The 19,298-nt window shown below is 48.9% G+C and overlaps 1 protein-coding gene and 1 long non-coding RNA gene across 3 annotated transcripts in view; one reads left to right on the top strand and one right to left on the bottom strand.

Annotated features, from left to right (window-relative positions):
• Nucleotides 1–7,798, top strand: part of LOC132693695 (uncharacterized) — a 43,297-nt gene extending 35,499 nt beyond the window's left edge. The window contains exon 3 of one of the 2 annotated variants that reach the window (XR_009616924.3): nt 7,713–7,798. This is a non-coding gene — a long non-coding RNA (uncharacterized LOC132693695). Of the gene's footprint in view, nt 1–6,005; nt 6,874–7,712 lie in introns of those variants that run through there. The other variant, XR_013556632.2, reaches the window with a different exon arrangement.
• On the bottom strand, nt 7,126–10,508 carry MCHR1 (melanin concentrating hormone receptor 1). The gene is made up of 2 exons (XM_060656269.3): nt 9,990–10,508; nt 7,126–8,657 (listed from the first exon to the last, which is right to left on the bottom strand). Exons 1-2 carry the CDS (start codon nt 10,069–10,071, stop codon nt 7,678–7,680), a joined length of 1,062 nt encoding a protein of 353 aa, XP_060512252.1. The 5' UTR covers nt 10,072–10,508; the 3' UTR covers nt 7,126–7,677.
• Nucleotides 10,509–19,298: the final 8,790 nt, after the last annotated feature.

Genomic DNA, 19,298 nt, shown 5'->3' with positions numbered 1-19,298 from the left:
GTCCTGGTCTCACAGTTCTTGAGTTTGAGCCCCACGTTGGGCTCACTGCTGTCAGCCTGTCAGTGCAGAGCCCACTTTGGATCCTCTGCACCCCCCTCTCTGCTCCTCCCCTTTTTGCGAGTTCCCAAAATAAAATAAATATTTAAAAAAGGAAAAAAAAGAAAAGTTACTGACAGTTTACTGTGAGAAGCACTTTGTGCGGTTAGGAGGCGGGGTTTGCAAAGATCAAGTGTCTCTTCTTCCCCTGTCAGCAGTGAGATAGGTTGAGATACAGAGACTTAAATACATTGTTCTGCATAATAGAGTAAAAGGGTATATCTTCTTTGGCAGGAACAATTTTGCATTTTACCTTGGATTGTGGGTTTTCTTTGAGCAGGCTAGGGAAGAAGAGATTGGAGGCCTTAAAGCAAGGAGGAAGAAGGAGACGGGGAAAGGGTCCAGGTCCAGTGTCCATGGCTCAGTAACAGGGCAACAGTCCCAGCCCGTGAAGAGGGGGCAGAAGTGACTCCCTGTGTCCTGGTGTCACAGACAGACTGCAGGAATCCTGAGACCTGCTGGCCACCTCAGTCCTTGCATTCTGGGCCCTCCCCTCCTTCCCTGCTTTGACAGTCTCTGAGTCCCGCTGTCCCAGGCTTGGGCTAGCCCTGGCTGCCTCAGGGTGAAGCCACCTGCAGAGAGCCAGGCAGGGGAGGGTCTGAGCCAGCGGTGGCTGGTGATACACAACCACTGGCAGAAATGTTTGAGGAGGCACCGGCCTGCCTGCAACCCCCCCCACCCCAGGACAGAGATGTTAAGTTCAGGTGAAGGTGAACCTGGGAATCCCTCAGGGTGCATATGTGACATTTCCTTTAATCACCCCAACAGCCCACCGCCCAGGTGTTGTTCTCCCCATTTTACAGATAAGGAAATGGGCCCAAGGGAGGAAGTCACTTGTCAAGGCCACCGCCTACTAAGTGCTAGCAAGTCGTGGGATTTACCTGCACGGCCCTTGTGGGGAGAAAGGGAGGCGCAGTATTTCTGAAGAGACAGAGCCTGAAAGGGGGCCATAGAAGTAGAAATGGCAGGGGGATGAAAACCTGGTTTGCTTTGGCCAATTTGTGAGTCAGTCTACAGCCTTTGGGCCTTCTCTGGAGCCTCCTGGACAAGTCTGTTTATGATGGGCTGGACTAGAAGACCAGTGCCGGCCTCCCAACCGCATGATTCCATGATGTTTCATGTGGATGATGTATGCGCTTGAGCTTTTGTGCTGGGGGTCCTGTGAGAGAGGCTGAGAAGCAAAAGTGAATAATCCCGGCCTGGGCAGCTCACTCACTGGAGGAGGCAAATGCACTAAAGAGCCCTTCAGCAAGGTGGTAACTGAGGGGGAGTGGGGTGCTTATGCAGAGCTCTGGGAATCCAGAAGGGAAAGCAATTAAACCTCAGGAGGGGAGGCCCTTGTCCTTCCAGATGAGAACACATCAGAGATGAGACGTGGGGGGTACATTAGTTTCCTGATGCTGCTATACATAACAAAGTACCACAAAGTGGGTGGCTTAAAACAACAGAATTTGTGAAATGTGAAGTCAGGGGATGGGCAGGACCAGAGAGGTGGTCTCTCTGAAGATGCTAGAGAAGGGTCTGTCACAGGACTGTCTCCCAGCTGCTAGTTGCCTCAGGCATTCCTTGGCTTCTAGATGGATCACTCTAATTTGCCATCTTCCATGGCATTCTCCCCATGTCTTCACATGATCTTCCCTGAGTGTGTGTCTGTTCATGTCCAAATTCCCTTTTTTCATAAGGACACCAATCATATTGGATTAGGACCCACGCTGATTAGATTAGGACCCTCATCTGGATTTGGGTAAATCCGTAAGACCCTATTTCCAAATAAGGTCACATTCTGAGGTATTGGGAGGTAACACTTCAGCGTGTCTCCTTTTGGGGGATGCAGTTCATCTCAGAGGGCAAGCAAGAATTGCACCTGGGAGAGGAGAAGGGGTTCTTCAGCTCAGGGGTGTACAAGGCAGAGAGATGTGAGACCCAGGGTGCAGTTATTGGAGGTCGGTGGAGATGAGACTCAGGCCAATTTGAGGAAAAGCATATGATTTGAGAAGAGATAATACAGTATGTGGACTTCAGAATCAAGCATATTTGAATTTGAATCTTGGCACTGCCACTAACTCTGTGACCTTGGGCAAGTCATTTAGCCTAAGTCACAACTGACCCGTCTCTAAAATGGGCATAAAGTTCTCCCTCCCACAAAAGGCTTGTGGGGGGATTAAATGAGTTATTAAGTAAATATAGTATTTAGCATAGCACTTGGCAGAAGAATGACCTTAAAAAGAAACAGAAGCTACTCTTTTTATTTTTCTTTTAACAAAGGATGTCGCCTTTCTGTGTCACCTGAGACCACCACTACCCATCACTAATGGAGGAGATAGCTTAGCAGATAATTAAGTGAATGGCTTCTTTATTCCACCCCGACCTTCTAGAAGGTTCTTCCCTTGGTTATCCTTTGAGAGTTAGACATGAGGCTGGGGTACTCACAGTAGGTTGCCCATCGCTGTTCAACAGGAATCCCGCCTCAAAGAGGAATTCCCTCCCCTTCCCCATCGCCATGACCACCACCCCCATTTCCACAATCTCAAAATTTAGGTATAATTAGTAAGTCATCGCTAATTGTAAAATTACGTTTAGCCTGGCCTCGCCAAACCTCTTCCAAGATGGGATGCTGCCTTGCTTTCTCTGACCTCTTCACCTGAAGCTACTGGATCAGTTTGACTCTTGCACGTCATAAGTCAGGAGGGAGGAGGAGGTTTTGGAGGCTTTGTGGTTTTCCATCCGAATGTTCAAGGCCGGGGAGGAGGGAGGCGGGTGGGCAGAGACAAGTAAACTCATTGAATAGCAAGGAGAAATAGCCTAGCTAAAATAATGGTTTTTTTTCTTAGTAATAAGGCATTAAGAACCTGCCTTATTGAGGTTGAGTATAATATTATTGCTAACAATAAAAAAGAACCCAATTTTAAAAATGGGCAAAGGGCTTGAACAGACATTTCTCCAAAAAAGATATACAAATAGTCAATAAGCACATGAAAAGATGTTCAACATCATTTATCAATAGGGAGGTGCAATTCAAAACCACAGTAAGACCACTTTATACTCATTAGGATAGCTATTAGTTAAGAGAGAGAAGAGGGAGAAAGAAAGAAAAAGAAAGAAAGAAAGAAAGAAGGAAGGAAAGAAAGAACTATTGTTGGCAAGGATGTAGAGAAATTGGAACCCTTGAGCATTGCCAGAAGGAAAGTAAAATGGCACAGCCACTGTGGAAAAAGTATGGCAGTTCCTCAAAAAGTTAAACATAGAATTGCCATATGATTCAGCAATTTCACTTTTGGCTATAAACACACAAAAAAATTGAAAGCAGGATCTCAAACAGATGTTTGTACACCCATGTTCATAGCAGCATTATTCACAATAGCCAAAAGGTACAAACAGGCTAAATGCCCATTGACAGATGAATGGATAAATGAAAGGTGGTAAATACATACAATGAAATGTTATTCAACTTTGAAAAGGAACTATTTTGATACATGCTATAAACTGGATGAACCTTCAAGGCATTATAGTAATTGAAATAAGCCAGACACAAAAGGACAAACATTGTATAATTTTACTTATATGAAGTACATAGAGTAGTCAAAATCATGGACAGAAAATAGAATGGTGGTTGCCAGGAGCTGTGGGGAAGGAGAATGGGGAGTTGGTGTTTGATGGGTATAGAGTTTCAGTATGGGAAGACCAAAAAATTTTGGAGATGAGTAGTGGTGGTAGTTGCACAATAATGTGAATTATTTAATGTCACTGAATTTTACACTTGAATGTGGTTAATATATACAGAAAATATGTATGTATTATATATTTTTTGTGGTAAAATACACATAATTAAAACGTACCATCTTGACTTTTTTTTTTTTTAGAGAGAGAGAGAGAGAGAGAGAGAGAGAGAATGAGCAGGGGATAGGGGCAGAGGGAGGTGGAGAGAGAATCTTAAGCAGGCTCCACGCCCAGTGCAGAGCTAAACGCGCGGCTCGATCTCATGACTGTGACATCATGACCTGAGCTGAAATCAAGAGTTGGACACTTAACAACTGAGCCATGCAGGCGCCCCTATTTTGTTTCTTATTGTGGTAAAATATACATAACAACTGAACTGTACATTCAAAAGCAGTCAAGATGAGGGGCACCTGGGTGACTAAGTCGGTTAAGCATCCGACTCTTGATTTCAGCTCAGGTCATGATCTCCAGGTGTTGGGATCAAGCCCCACATTGGGCTTCTGCACTGTCAGAAAGGAGACTCCTTGGGATCCTCCCCCTCCATCTCTCTCTGCCTCTGCCCTAATCACTTGCATGCGCGCTCTCTCTCTCTCTCTCTCAAAATAAATAAATAAACATAAAAATAAATAAATGGGGCGCCTGGTGGCTCAGTTGGTTAAGTGTTTAGTTCTTGGTTTCCGCTCAGGTCACGATCTCACGGTTAGGGAGTTTGAGCCCCGCTTTGGGCTCTGTGCTGACAGTGCAGAGCTTGCTTGGGATTCTCTCCCTCCCTCTCTCTCTGCCCCTCTCCTGCTTGCTCACTCTCTCTCTAATTAATTAATTAATTAAAAAAACATTTTTAAAAAGGGGGATGCCGGGGTGGCTCAGTCAATTGATCGTCCAACTCTGGGTTTCGGTTCAGGTCACGATCTCACAGTTTTGTGGGTTCTAGCCCCACGTCAGGCTCTGCGTCGGCAGCATGGAGCCTGCTTGGGATTCTCTCCTCCCCTCCCCTCTCCTCTCTGCCCCTCCCCCACTTGCACTGTCTCTGTCTCTCTCAAAATAAGTAAATAAACTTTAAAAAAATTTATTAAAAAAATTAAAAATCAAATAAAACTGATAATACAGGAAATAAAAATATCATTCCTAGTCCCTTTATTTGGTGTTCTTGTCAGTACTTCTTTAGTGAGTATGAATATGCAGAAGGGTTTCCCTGCAGTCACTTAGTCACTTGCAATCTTGGCTTGCATCATCTGTGAGATCCTAAGTCCCCCTGCTGCAGAATCCTTCCACCACAGGGGACTTTAGGGACTTAATCCTCACAGTTGGAGAGGAAATATCTTCTGGGGAGTAGAGGAGGGGGCAGCGTAGAGGGCACTCACCCGGTTTGGGGAGATGGTGTGACGGGGCCCAATGAGAGAGATGGTATTTGTTAGGTGTGGAAAGGGGAAAAAGAGCAAAGAGATCAGTTTTGTCTTCTTCACCCACTTCCGGTACTCTCTCTGTACCACATCGTGGCCCCCCCCCCCCCAGTTCCCTGAAGTTTGGGCTGTTCATAGCCCCAGCTTGAATGAGGAGGAAAGGAAAATCCCACTCATTCCTCAGACCAGCCTCAAGCCCTACTCTCAGCCCACCATTCCCAGTAACCATGTCACGAAGAGCGTCCTGCCAGTGCCACCACCCCCTCTTCCTGCACACGCTTGTTCTTACCCGGTGTCACCTGCAGGTTTGGGCTGGGGAAGGATGTGTTGGCGAGGGTTCCCCCATTATAATCTCCCTGCCCCCCTCCTCTCTGTGTGCCCGTGTTCCTCCAACTCTTCTCCAACTCTCCCCCATCCTCTCCCTTCCCTTCTGTTTACATTTCCACCCACTCACTTTCTGTTTCAACCTACTTTGCTTCAATATCAGTTTTCAGTAGGGGTTGAGAGCTGAAGGAAGGGGTGTCCCCTCTCCAGGGCTTGCTGGGCCTTCCTCAGCCCGCCTACCTCAGTGAGCTGTAGACTGGGTCACTTGCATTTCCTGGGAGAGGCCACCTCACCTATTTCTCCTCCCAGATTCCTTTTTGGAGGGGGCGGGAGGGGTAGACCCCCAGGAAGCCTTTCACAGGCAAACCAGATGCAGGAAAACCTCCTTTTCTGGAACTGGTGGGTGGGAGCTGCCTCAAGGCTCCCCTAAGAATCTTTTTTCTTTTGTTGGATGTGAATCTGAAATAGCTTGGGAGTTTACCTGTGGCAGCTACAGCCCCCACTGTCAGCGAGTAAGGACAACTGTCAGCTTCTCGGCTCCCCCTGGTACCGAGGTGGAGTGGAACGCAAGCCCCAAGACACTGCGGCTAATGACGATGACAAAAAGAGCTGCCCGGGACCCGAAGTTTGCTAGGCAGCCTATACCTGCTGCAACCGTGCAGTGAAAAACACCCAGCAAGAAGAGGCTGTGCCGCGGCACCCGCTTTAAAGATGCATCTGGACAAGCTGGGAGCTCGCAATGTGTTGCCCCCATCTCATCCACTTCTGCCGAGCAGTTTGCCCCGGACTCCTGGCTCCCAGCTCCTCCCGGAGAAGAAGCTGAGAAGCAGCAGGCTTGGCTGCCGCCCAGCGGCCCGTCTGTAATCTTCCTGCTCAACACCACATCTTGGCAGCAGCAGGAGGCAGGCTCGGGCTGCCCCAGAAGCCAGCCTTGAGACTGGTGACTCAGCGGGGGAGGTGGCGGGTGGGACTTGGGGCCCCGGGGGCCAGGACTGATGACAACTGAGCAGAAGACAGGAAGATGAGTCCTGAGCCCAAGCTGAGCAGCAATCTAATGAATTCACAGCAATTCCGTTTGTGTGGCTGAATCCTCCCTGTGGGTTTAGAGGATCCCTCCCTGTGGGTTTAGATCCCCTGCTTCCTGCTTTCTAAAATGCAGCCTGACCAAGGTCTAGATGCCGCAGCAAGTGACCCCTCTTTTCCTTTGCTGCCACCCACCCCCACCCCCAAACCCAAGCAATTATACAGGAACATCCAAAGAGATGTGGGTGGAGATTTTCCTTTATTCGTTTTTTATTTTGGAGAGGAAGGGCTGGAGCAAAAAGATTATGCCAACACACCAGGCATCAGAATGACCCTTGCACATGCAGGACTCTGATGGACACTCACTCCAGATCAGGTGATTAACAAATGTGCCTCATGACAACAACGTCCCCACAGCTGCAAAAGCCCCCTTGTTCTTCCCCATTTTTCTTAATTTTAAAGACTTCTGCCCATACCCACCTAAGGTAGCCTTGTCATTCTCAATAAGTGGCTCTCCTACTCCTGTGGGCTCAGAGCCCCACCCCACCCCACCCTACCCCGCCCCAAAATAAACATGCATCCCCTAGAGATACAGGCAAATCGACACAGGATGCTGGAACGCAGAGAGATGGCATGCTTCGTTTCATCACCCGCCAGCTTGGGAGAAGGGCTGCCCTCCATCACACCAGGGAGAGATGGGAAGGAGCGTTGAGGCCACATCACTTTCCAACCTCCCCAGGGCCCCGCTGCTCACACCCTGGCCTTCCCAGGTTTTAAATAAATCAGCAATTGAGAAAAAGACACTGGGGAGCCAAGAGATATAGGGCTCAACTGAACATTTGAATGAAAATTTTCTTCTTGTTCAGTTTCTGTTCAACCCAAAGGTCTCTTCCTCCTCTCCTAAGGGGATGTCTGATGCTTGAAGCCCCCAAAATCTGGCTGCCAGCCACCCCGGCAATTTGTGGACCCCGTGGAATGTTTTTAGTTGCAACAACCCCTCACCACCCAGCCTCCCCGCATTCTCCCAGAGGGGTCTTGGGTTCTTCTCAGCGTCTCTCCCCATCATGGTCCGCCGTGCTGTCCCGACTTGGAGGTGCCCAGGGTTGTAGGGGAAGCGTCAGGTGCCCTTGCTTTCTGTCCTCTCCTCATCAGCTGTCTGGACATTGCTGACGGCTCGAAGCCGCCCCTGGGCAGCAGGCTTCACCGACAGGACCAAGCGTTTGCGGAATGTCTCACAGAGCACGATGTACACAAAGGGATTGAGGCAGCTGTTGGCATAGCCCAAGCTGATGGCTGCGTTGTACAGGTACACAAAGGTGAGTGTCGGGCGGCTGATGTACAACTGGGTCAGCTGCAGCACATAGTAGGGGGCCCAGCACACAAAGAAGACCAGGCAGATGGCGATGGCTGTACGAGTCACCCTCTTTGTCCGCAGCCGGATGCTGCGCTGAGAGGCGGGAGCTACGGAGGACATCATGCGCTGCAGGATCCTCACATACGCAGCTGTGATGACCACAAAGGGCAGGGCGAAGGCCAGGAAGAACTGGTACAGGGTGAACCAGTACAGGTCAGTGTCTGGGTTGGGCAGGCGGATGCCACAGCCCACCGTGCCCCCTGGGAAGGGGATAAGCCTAGCGTAGAGCCACACGGGGGTGATGCTGATGAAGGAGAGGGCCCACAGGAGGCAGATCACCAGGGTGGCCACAGAAGGCTTCCGGAACTTGGTGGAGGAGATAGGGTGGACGGTGGCCAGGTAGCGGTCAATGGCCATGGCGGTCAGGATGTAGGTGCTGGTGAACTGACTGTTGGCGTCCATGGCCGTGATGAGTGTGCACATGGTCTCTCCAAAGTGCCAGACTCCATTGCCCATGAGCTGGTGGATCATGAAGGGCATGCCCAGGAGAAAGAGGAGGTCCACCACCGAGAGGTTGATGATGAAGATGTCGGGCACGTTGCTGCACCAGTGCAGCTTGGACTTCTTCACCACCGCGAAGATGACTGTGGAGTTCCCGATGATGCCCAGGAGGCAGATGGTGCCAAACACTGAAGGCATGATGATGTTGATGTAGGAGACACTCCCTCTGCGAGGAGGTGACCCTGGGGACAAAAGGAGCGAGCTGTGACCATTTATCATGGACTCCTCTCTAAGGGCTAATGTCCTACTGGGTGCTTAGCCTCCAGCAATCATGTGCTTGCTTACCTCTTTATCTTCTTTCCGGTTCCCTCAGGGCTCGCCATTCATCTGGAATCCTTTCCTACTGTTCTCCCTCCCCACATTCTCCCTCTCCACACCGTTGCTAATCCTGTTCCCTTGCCCTCCTCCACCGGTTCCCTGGCTAATCCTACCAGATTCTCCCGCACCACCTGTTAGTTGAAGGACCCGGTCCTTTGCTTCCTGCATTGTCTCAGAAGGCACAGATTCAAGAACCACAGCTGTCTGCAGAGAATTATTCTGTGGGCCCCTAGGCTTTACCAGGAAACCTCATCAAAATAGCCAGAAGGACATGAAAGTGTGTGTGTGTGTGTGTGTGTGTGTGTGTGCGCGCGCGCGCGCATGCGGGCGAGCAAGAGTATGCATGGGCGCATGCATGTGTTTTCCTATTTGCAGCCCTGATCATCTCATTTTAGAAATCACTGGTTGGAAGCTGTGCGCTGATTCCTAGGCATATCTGTGGGCCACTCTCCTGTGGAGAGAGGTTTTTGCACATCAGGCCCGCAGCCCTCTCTTCTCTTGGGTGCCTATCAGGGACTTCCTTGGTCTGTATCTTCTGAGCCTGGGCTTCCCAAGTGAGCAGAGACCAAAGCTGTGTGTTGCAGCCTAAGCCGCTTGAGATTTTTCTCCACCAAGCCTTTCCTCTTTTTTCCTTCCTCAGAGCTAGAATTTCAGGGCATCTCAGCTCTGGAAATGTCAGGAAGCTTCAGTCACCAGCAAAGTTAATCCTCTCGTGGCTCTGTGAGTTATCTCTTCCCATGGCCTTTCCCAGGGGTCAGTAAGGATGTTTCAGATCCCACTACCACAGTTTCAGTAAAAAGACAGGGGGACCAGCAAATGAGTGAGCCTACCCGGCTGTCTCCTCACACACTGTCCTCTATCTTCTCTTGCTTGCTTTTCCAGCCTGGAATTTTTATCTGCAAAGCATTTGGAACTCACGGGTGAATCTCCTCCTGTCTCCCTCAGGGCTGGCCCCCATCCCCTGCCACTTCCCAATGTGCCTTTTCGCTCTTCTCATTCTCCTCCTCCCCGGCCCCCTTCTGCCCCTGCCTGCCCCGCCCCCTTCTCCCCTTCCCCTCCGGGCAAAGCAGACTGCAGGTCTGATCCTCTAGAACTGTAATAAAGTTTCCTGAGCAGTTCCTGAGCGCAGAGGTGAAACCTTCCCACTCCCCACCCCCAGCGCAGAGGAGGGAGGACTCCCCTCCAACACTACTCACCCGCCAAGGTGAGGTTATCGGGGCCGTCCGAGGTGTTGCTGGCATTAGGGCCGGTGGGCAGCAGCGAGGCTTCTAGGTCCATCCTGCCGCTGCCCGTCGCCTGCCCGCCCGTCCACCCACGCAGGCTGCGGCAGCGCCGCCCGCCAGTCCCAGAGCACGAGCCCTGCAGTCCGGAAGGGGGTCTTGCTGGCGGTCTGGCAGCTTCTGCCGCCTCCTAGCCCCGCTTCTCTCCCCACTCCCTCCTTCCCCGGCTCCCACTGACATCACCTAGACACATTAACATTCGGAGGCAGATGCACGTTAACCTCTTCAGTCCCGAGCAGCAGCTCCCGCATCCGACTGCCTGCGGAGCCCCCGGAGCCTGGGGGAGCTGGTGGGGGCGCGGGGGCGAGCTCAGGCAAAGCCATCGGGGAGGGGGCTTCCTTCCCACGTGCACTGGGGGCTGTGCTCCTGTGCCCCCAGGAGCTTGCCTCCTGGGGGGATCCAGGTGCCTGTAAAGACAAACGGGCTGCCTCCCTCCGGAAAAGTGAATGAGCCTGGCCTAGTCCCTAACCCCAGATATGGGTGGCTGGGCCATGTGGCAGGGGCTAGGGGTGACTTCACAGAGCTGGGAGATGGAAGGCTCAGACCACAGCATGCCTGTCCCCCAGGCCACCCTCAGCTGCTCTCCGGTACCCTAACCATCTCACCGGCTGGACCTCCAGCATCCGCCACAAGCAGATTCGTTGGCCGCTGAGCTGTTGACCAGCACTCAGAGGTGACTGGGGTCACTCTTTGATGCTGCTGATGGCCAGGGTCTTAGGGACCAGAAGGGGCACTACCCTCTGCACAGAATTGAGGACCAAACGTACAGAGATTTTTCTTTTTCTTTCTTTCTTTTTTTTTTAAGTTTATGTATTTATTTTGAGAGAGAGAGGTGGGGAAGGGCAGAGAGAGAGAGGGAAAGAGAGAATCCCAAGCAGGCTCCACACTGTCAGCTCAGAGCCGGACGAAGGACTCCATCTCATGAACTGTGAGATCATGACCTGAGCTGAGATCAAGAGTCAGGTGGTTAACTGACTGAGCCACTCAGGGGCCCCGAGATTTGATTCTTGAGACAAATTTCAGAGTGTAGCACCCCCGTCCCTGAAGTTGTCAACTGGGAACCTTAGAGAGCAAAGCATTGAAGGAATTCTGGGCAGAGGTGTCCTGCTGCCAGCCTCCAGTGCCCCTCACGGCCAAGAGCTGCCAACACACCTACCACCAGACTCGGGAGCAGGGGCTTCAAGGTAACAACAGCCTGATCCCTACCTGTGTGTGTCTTCAGTCTTATTTATTCGTTTCATCCAACAAATATTTATTGAGCACTTACTACTTGCCAAGCACTGTTCTAGGTTTTGTAATGAAACAACAACAACAACAACAACAACAACAACAATAAAGTCCCTGAATCCTTGTCCTCATGGAGATTACATTCAAGTTGAGGAGGGAGGGTTGGGGGGAATGGAAAGTATACAAAAAATAAAAAAGACAATTTACGAGGTTAGGGATTAGTGCTATGAAAACGAGGGGGCCAGGCAACACTAGGGGAAGTGGAGGTTGCTATTTTACATAGGAAGGCCTCTCTGGAAGTGTTTTCAGAAGAGTCCTGAAGGAAATGAAGAGGCATGGTTGGGAATATCTGCAAGAAGAGCCAGTGCAAAGGCCCTGAGGCAGGAGGGTGCTCACACCCGAGGTAAGAGGCAAGTGAATCTTGTGCTGGAACTAAGAGGACTCCGACAGTATGAAATCCAGGGCAAAAAGCAAACAGGTGCGAGGTGTGCACTCGAGGCAAGACACGATAAGCATAGGATCAGCTAAACTCACCTACAACTGTCCGCTGCAGCCAGAGCTGAAGTCAGAAGTGGCCGGGGGGAAATGTGACATGGGTTACCAGAAACGTCCCATGTAAAAGGCTGCTGTGACAATCCAATTGAAAGAGGATGGCGTCCCAGATCAGGAAGGCAGAGGTGGGGAGAAATGGTGGGCTTGTATACACTGTATAGAGACCAGACCATTTGCTGGAGAGCTGGAAGTGTGTGAGAGGAAGAGGCATCGGGGTCACTCCCAAGTTTGGAGCCCAAACAACTAATGAATGCAGTTGTCATTTACTGAGATAAGGAAGTCTGTGGGAGGAGAAGATTTGGAGGAGAAATTAAGAGTTCCATTTTGGATCTGTTATATTCTAGATGCCTATTAACACCTGAGTGGAAATGTTGGGTGGTAGTCAGATGTGAGTCAGAAACTCGAGGCAGAAGTGGTGCCTGGAGATACAAAATTAAACTGACGACCCTGGATGAGCTCACCTAGGGAGTGCATGCGGGTGGATAGAGTTGTGTGGACTTGACCCTGGGGCATTCCAAAGCTTTCAGGGTGGGAAAATGAGCATTATGACCTCTTCTTCCACTTGCCATCGTCTTCCCGCCTCCATCTGTCCATCCATCTGTCCAGCAAATCATTGGGTTTTTAAAAAAATTTTTTTAATGTTTATTTATTTTTGACAGAGGCAAAGAGCGAGTGGGGGAGGGGCGCAGAGAGAGAGAGAGAGACAGAGACAGAGACAGAGTCCGAAGCAGGCTCCAGGTTCTGAGCTGTCAGCACAGAGCCCGACACGGGGCTTGAACTCGGGAACGGTGAGATTATGACCTAGGCCAAAGTCAGACCCTTAACCGACTGAGCTACCCAGGTGCCCCCAACAAATCATTCTTGAGCTTCTGCTGTGCACCAGGCACCATCCACACAGTAAAGAATACAAGTGCCTGCTATCAAGGAGCTTCAGCTTAAGTGGGGACATGTAGCTAATAACGAGCAAGTTGGCAAGTAAACAAGATACCCCTTTCCCTGCTGAGATCCAGCCAAGTCCAGGTGACTTCATCACGAAGGGATTTAGGTGTTCATAAAAAGGGCAAATGATGCCACCACTTCCACCATCGGCACTAGCAAAATGACTCTGCTTGAATTTAAACCGTGACTGAGCAGCAAGGGCAGGTTTGATCTTTCTAGCTTTTGCACGCTGGGGGGTGGGGGTGTGTGTGAACACTGAGTTAGTCAACTCACAGTGGCAGCCACACGGGCTGATTACTCACTGTGGTAGCGTCACCAAGGGAATGACTGGGGTCCTTTAGAGAGGAGAGTTAAGGATGACTTCTTTGAGGAGGCATTCGGGTGGAACCCTCAGCATCCATTCATCACAAATGATTGATTTAAACCAGTCAATGGCAACCTCATGACCCTCACCAGCGGCCATTTTAGGAATGAGCATGTCTACTGGTTGCCCACGTGCACCCCTTCAAATCCTCTTGGCCACACAGGTTATATTCCATCCATTGCTGCAGTGACCCACTCTGCACAGTCCCTGACCAACTTCAGGTACAGGTGCAGGTGCAGGTATGACCTGTTGGCGCTGTGTCTTAGCCTTGCGCCATGTGTCCTTTACCCTCTGCTCTGTGTTGCTGTCACAACTTAGAATATGGGAATCCATGAAAGTGCCCCATGTATGAGCAACTCTAAAGTACAGGGAGAGTTAACACCCCTTAGGGTGAACATTTAACCAGTGGATGGGGTGAACCATTTAACCAGCACTCCCATGGGGTAGAGCAACCAGTCACCTGTACTGATGGCCAACTCGACTTCCTTCCATAGTGCTCCCAGCTTCCCTCCTTTGCTGCTCAGTCCTCACTTCTGATTCCTAGAGCCACACTTTCCACTCAAACACCCAAGCTGTCAAACACCCAGAGACTTTGTCTCTGGCTCTGTTTTCTAGGAACCCAAGACTGAGACGTGTGGCTCATTCCTACTGGCAGTAAAGGGGAGGAGTGTTGAGGTGAGAGATGTTTGGCCAAGTTCTTCTCCTTGCAAAGAGGATGCAGGAAGAGACAGTCTAGTTTGCCTCTAGTTTGTTGGATGAATAAATGGCTAATAGAGGACTATATGGGGAAGCCCTGAGAGACATGGGCACAGGGGAGAAGAACACAAGCCCTATTGGCCATGCTCCCTTCTCCAAGGCTCCATTCAGCCCCAGTGCTTCGTGGCCAACCTGGCAGCAGTGGCCACAAGGCCCATGACCAGGCAGTGGGCATCTCTCAGCTGTGAGTTAACCCAGAGGCCACAGTCAGGTTCTTTCTGATGGTGAGAAAGACAAAATAGATCACCTTCAGGGATAGCGATTCATCAAAAGGATTCATGGAAATCCCAAGCAAGCACGAGAAAGCAGCTGAGGTAAGAGTACTTACATGGGGGGAACCAGAGGGGGCTCAGCCTAAGTGTCCCACTTCGGCTCAAGTCATGATCTCACAGTTTGTGAGTTCAGCCTCGCATCAGACTCTCTGATGTCAGTGCAGAGCCCGCTTCAGATCCTCTCTCTCTGCCCCTCCTATGCTCTAGTTCTCTCACTCTCTCTCTCTCTCTCTCTCAAAAAAAAAAATAATAATAATAATAATAAAATAAATAAATAAACAAACAAACAAACAAACATTAAAAGAAATCCTTAAAATGAAATTCTGACATTATGGATGAACCTTGAAGACATTCTACTAAGTAAAATAACTAGATACAAAAGGACAAATATTGTATGATCCCACTTATGTGAGGTACCTAGACTAGTCAAATTCTTAGAGACAGAAAGTAGAATGGAATTTGCCAGGGGCTGGGAGAATGGAGAATGGGGAGTTGCTATTTAATGGGGACAGAGTTTCAGTTTGGGATAATGAAAAAATTCTGTAGATGGATGGTGGTGACCGTTGCACAAAGATGTAAATGTATTTAATGCCACCGAGCTGTACACTTAAAAACAAAGTAAATTTTATGTTGGGTGTATTTTATCACAATTTAAAAATATGTTAAACAGTTAAAAGAAAAAGGTATTGCATGCAGTAAATCAGTTCAAGAGCTTTCTATGGGATTCCAAAAGCCTACTATAAATCATTTACTTAGACATTGCAGCTCTGTTGCATGTTCAATTAAATATCTTTTTTTTTAAGTTTATTTTTTTGAGAGTGAGATAGATTGTGAGTGGGGTAGGAGAAGGGATTAAGGGAGACACAGAATCTGAAGCAGGATCCAGGCTCCAGGCTCCAAGCTGTCAGCACAGAGTCCAACACGGGGCTCGAACCCACAAACCGTGAGATCATGACCTGAGCTGAAGTTGGACACTTAACTGACTGAGCCACCAGGTGCCCCAAATATCTTTTCTTAATAAAACATGGAAAAACTAAAAACACACCACTACTTTGGGCCCCAGAGATTCCAGACATCAGGCCACATGGAGATGTGGGGCAGCAATGTAACATCTTTGGAAGAACAGATCAGAGTAGGTCACCTGCCTTCTTGTAGGTACTCAGACCTTGTGCTATCCAAGAGAAAATCGGATTTTTTTTTTTTTTTTTTTTTTTGCCTCTATCAAGTATTAAGACATCAAGTGACCTCAGAACATAGGCACTGATCTGAGATGCCTGTGCCCAGGGGCAAAAGCTGGTTTCACCTGCCAAAAGTCATAAGAGTTGCCCAAAGTGCATGTACAAAGAACTGTTCAAGGCCTACTTTCCTTAAAAAGGGGCTGTGTGATATTTTGACATGGGTGCCAAACAATTCAGTGAGGAAAAGGATAGATAGTTTTTCAACAAATGACACCGGGACAACTGGATATCCATGCACACAAAAAATGAAGTTGGACCCCTACCTCACACCATATACAAAAATTAACTCAAGGGGCGCCTGGGTGGCTCAGTCAGTTAGCCATCTGACTTTGGCTCAGGTCATGATCTTGCAGTTCATGAGTTTGAGCCCCGCATTGGGCTCTGTGCTGACAGCTCAGAGCCTGGAGCCTGTTTAGGATTCTGTCTCTTCCTCTCTCTCTCTGTCCCTCCTCCACTTGCAGCCTGCCTGTCTCTCTCTCTCAAAAATAAATAAACATTTAAAAAATTTAAAAAAAACCACAATGACAGTCTCTTCAGCAAGTGGTGCTGGGAAAACTGGACAGCGACATGCAGAAGAATGAACCTGGACCACTCTCTTACACCATACACAAAAAGAAACCCAAAATGGATGAAAGACCTAAATGTAAGACAGGAAGCCATCAAAATCCTAGAGGAGAAAGCAGGAAAAAACCTTTTTGACCTCAGCCACAACAACTTCTTACTCAGCACATCTCCAGAGGCAAGGGAAACAAAAGCAAAAATGAACTATTGGGACCTCATCAAGATAAAAAGCTTCTACACAGCAAAGAAAACAATCAGCAAAACTAAAAGGCAACCGACAGAATGGGAGAAGATATTTGCAAATGACATATCAGATAAAGGGTTAGTATCCAAAATCTATAAAGAACTTATTAAACTCAACACCCAAAAAACAAATAATCCAGTGAAGAAATGGACAAAAGACATGAATAGACACTTCTCCGAAGAAGACATCCAGATGGCCAACCGATACATGAAAAAATGCTCCATATCACTCATCATCAGGGAAATACAAATCAAAACCACAATGAGGTACCACCTCACACCTGTCAGAATGGCTAACATTAACAACTCAGGCAACAACAGATGTTGGCGAGGATGCAGAGAAAGAGGATCTCTTTCGCACCGTTGGTGGGAATGCAAACTGGTGCAGGCACTCTGGAAAACAGTATGGAGGTTCCTCAAAAAACTAACAATAGAACTACCCTACAACCCAGCAATTGCACTACTAGGTATTTGTTCACAGGATACAGGTGTGCTGTTTCGAAGGGACACATGCACCCCCATGTTTATAGCAGCACTATCAACAATAGCCAAAGTATGGAAAGAGCCCAAATGCCCATCGATGGATGAATGGATAAAGAAGATGTGATATATATATATATATATATATATATATATATATATATATATATACACACACACACACACACACACACACACACACACACACACACAATGGAGTATTACTTGCCAACCAAAAAGAATAAAATCTTGCCATTTGCAACTATGTGGATGGAACTGGAGGGTATTCTGCTGAGGGAAATTAGTCAGAGAAAGACAAAAATCATATGACTTCACTCCTATGAGGACTCTAAGAGACAAAACAGATGAACATAAGGGAAGGGAAACAAAAATAATATAAAAACATGGAGGGGGACAAAACAGAAGAGACTCATAAATATGGAGAACAAACTGAGGGTTACGGGAGGGGTCGTGGGAGGGGGGATGGGCTAAATGGGCAAGGGGCACTAAGGAATCTACTCCTGAAATCATTGTTGCACTATATGCTAACTAACTTGGATGTAAATTTTAAAAAATAAAATCAAAAAATAAAATAAAATAAAAATAAATAAATAGATCTAATCAGAAAAAAAAATACAATAAGATACAATTTCACACCCACTAGGATAGTTATAACAGAAATAATAGATAATAATTCTTGGCGAGGATGTGGAGAAATTGAAATCCTCATACATTGTTGGTGGGAATGTACAGTGGCGCAGCCACCTTGGAAAACAGTTTAGCATTTGTTAAAAATGTTAAACCTAGAGTTACCACATGACCCAGCAGTTCCACTCCTGGGTCTATACCCAAGAGAAATGCCGTGTGAAGTTGGGCCACAGCCGGTTCTGCTGACGACACTGGAGTCGGTGACTTGGGTGGGTTTTCACTTTGGCTGTGCCGCAGACTTGCTGTGTCATCCGGTAAGTCCCCGACCTGCTCAGTGCCAGACAGTTAACTGGAGCAGAGTGAGCCTGCCTCGGGATTCTCCTTGCTGTGGGTTTCATTTATATCTTTTTTGAGGCAAAAGTATAGTAACTGACATTTGGACAGCCTTTGTTACACACGTGCCGTATCTTAGCTAACCCAGTGGAATGGATGTGATCCCCAGTGACAGATATGGAAATGAAGGCTCAGAGAGTTGGGTGCCTTTTCCAGAATGATCCAGCTGGCACGGTGGTGCTGGACCCTAGGCCCTCTGCTTTTCCGACTCCAGATTCTGCACTCAATTCCTCTCCATAGGACTCCCTTGCAATGACACATTCTTCCTACTTCCAGAATGCCGACGTGGAGAAAACAACTTAACTTTCATTTGGTCTCAACCCCTTGGAGGTGGCCCCTCCCTGGCCATCCTCCCCGCTTCAATTCTGCAGCATCGGGGTCCCTATCTCACCCAACTGAACATGGGTGGGCTGACTTTGCCTGTGACAGCTCAGAAATGTTCACAGAAGAGACAGAGGTGGGGGTGGAATGAGAATCCATTTCTTTTTAAAAGGACTTTAATCCTTAATTTTGTATCATGGCACCCAGGACCCTTCATGATCTGGCCTCTGTCCACCTGCCAGACCTCTTCCCCCACCACCTCCCATTTCCACTCTATGCCCAGTGTCTCACTTAAGGATCTTAGTCTTTCCAGAAAGCTCTGTGTGCTCCTACAACTTTTGTACACCTTGACCCCATGGATCTTTCTTTGGCCCCTTTCCCCCTGCCCCTCCGCCCTTTTGCTCCCTACCCTGTCCTCCACCCAACACCCAGCCCTGAACACATTGCAACAAATGATCTTGGTGCTCTCCCAGGCCTTTACAGGCCAGTGAGCCCATCCCCCAGCTGCTGTGAGTGTCAGTTCCAAGGACTCACAGCTACCCCAGCTGTCCCCTTGGGTGGAGAATTGCTCTTGGCTGATAGGAATCTCCTTGCCATGGAGGTTACCACCCCCATAAGCCTGCAGCCAAAGCCCGAAAGGGAGCAAGGAAGGAAAGGGGACCCACTGCACTGGGCAGTATCCCGAGCCCACCCCCAGCCCTCTGGATCAGGCCAAGGCTAGAGTGACCTGAGACCTCCTGCTTGGCAGCTTATCCCTCACTCACCTGTTTCACTCCTCCCTCAAGGGTATTCTCCTTCCATAAACCCCCATGCCCAGATCCCTGCCATCACATTCTATTGCAATTAAGGATTTTCTTATTGTCTCCCAGACTAGACTCTGCACTTCCTGAAGGCAAGGATAACGTCCTATTTATTTCTGTGTCCACACTGCCTGGCTGGGAACCGGGCAGAGAGCAGGTGCTCCGTGTTGAATTCCGTCCAGCTTCGGAGAGGCTGTAAATAGCACACCATGAGATTCTGCACCGTCCCTGCCCCCTTGCCTTCCTCCCTCTCTCTTCCACATCCTCACCCCTGGGATTCCCTCCTGTGTCTCCCCGCTCTATTCTTTCCCTACCCGCCAAGTGACAAAGAGATAGATTTCCCCCTGTCCTGCCACTTGCAACTTAGGTTTGAAAGAAAGAGACTGGCAGAGCTGGAGGGGAGCTGGAAAGACACGGCCGGGCTAGCCACA

The sequence above is a fragment of the Panthera onca genome, chromosome B4 (genome assembly GCF_046562875.1).
Source record: "Panthera onca isolate mPanOnc1 chromosome B4, mPanOnc1 haplotype 2, whole genome shotgun sequence".
Classification (NCBI taxonomy): Eukaryota; Metazoa; Chordata; class Mammalia; order Carnivora; family Felidae; genus Panthera; species Panthera onca.
Note: the sequence above shows the minus strand (reverse complement) of the source record. Positions and strands in the feature narration are given on the sequence as shown.

Bases quoted from the DNA above. Each gene is read 5' to 3' on its own strand.
- MCHR1 (XM_060656269.3), bottom strand. From the start codon at position 10,071: ATGGACCTAGAAGCCTCGCTGCTGCCCACCGGCCCTAATGCCAGCAAC. The intron at 8,658-9,989 runs GTGAGTAGTGTT...TTTTGTCCCCAG, and splicing joins CGATAACCTCACCTTGGCGG to GGTCACCTCCTCGCAGAGGG.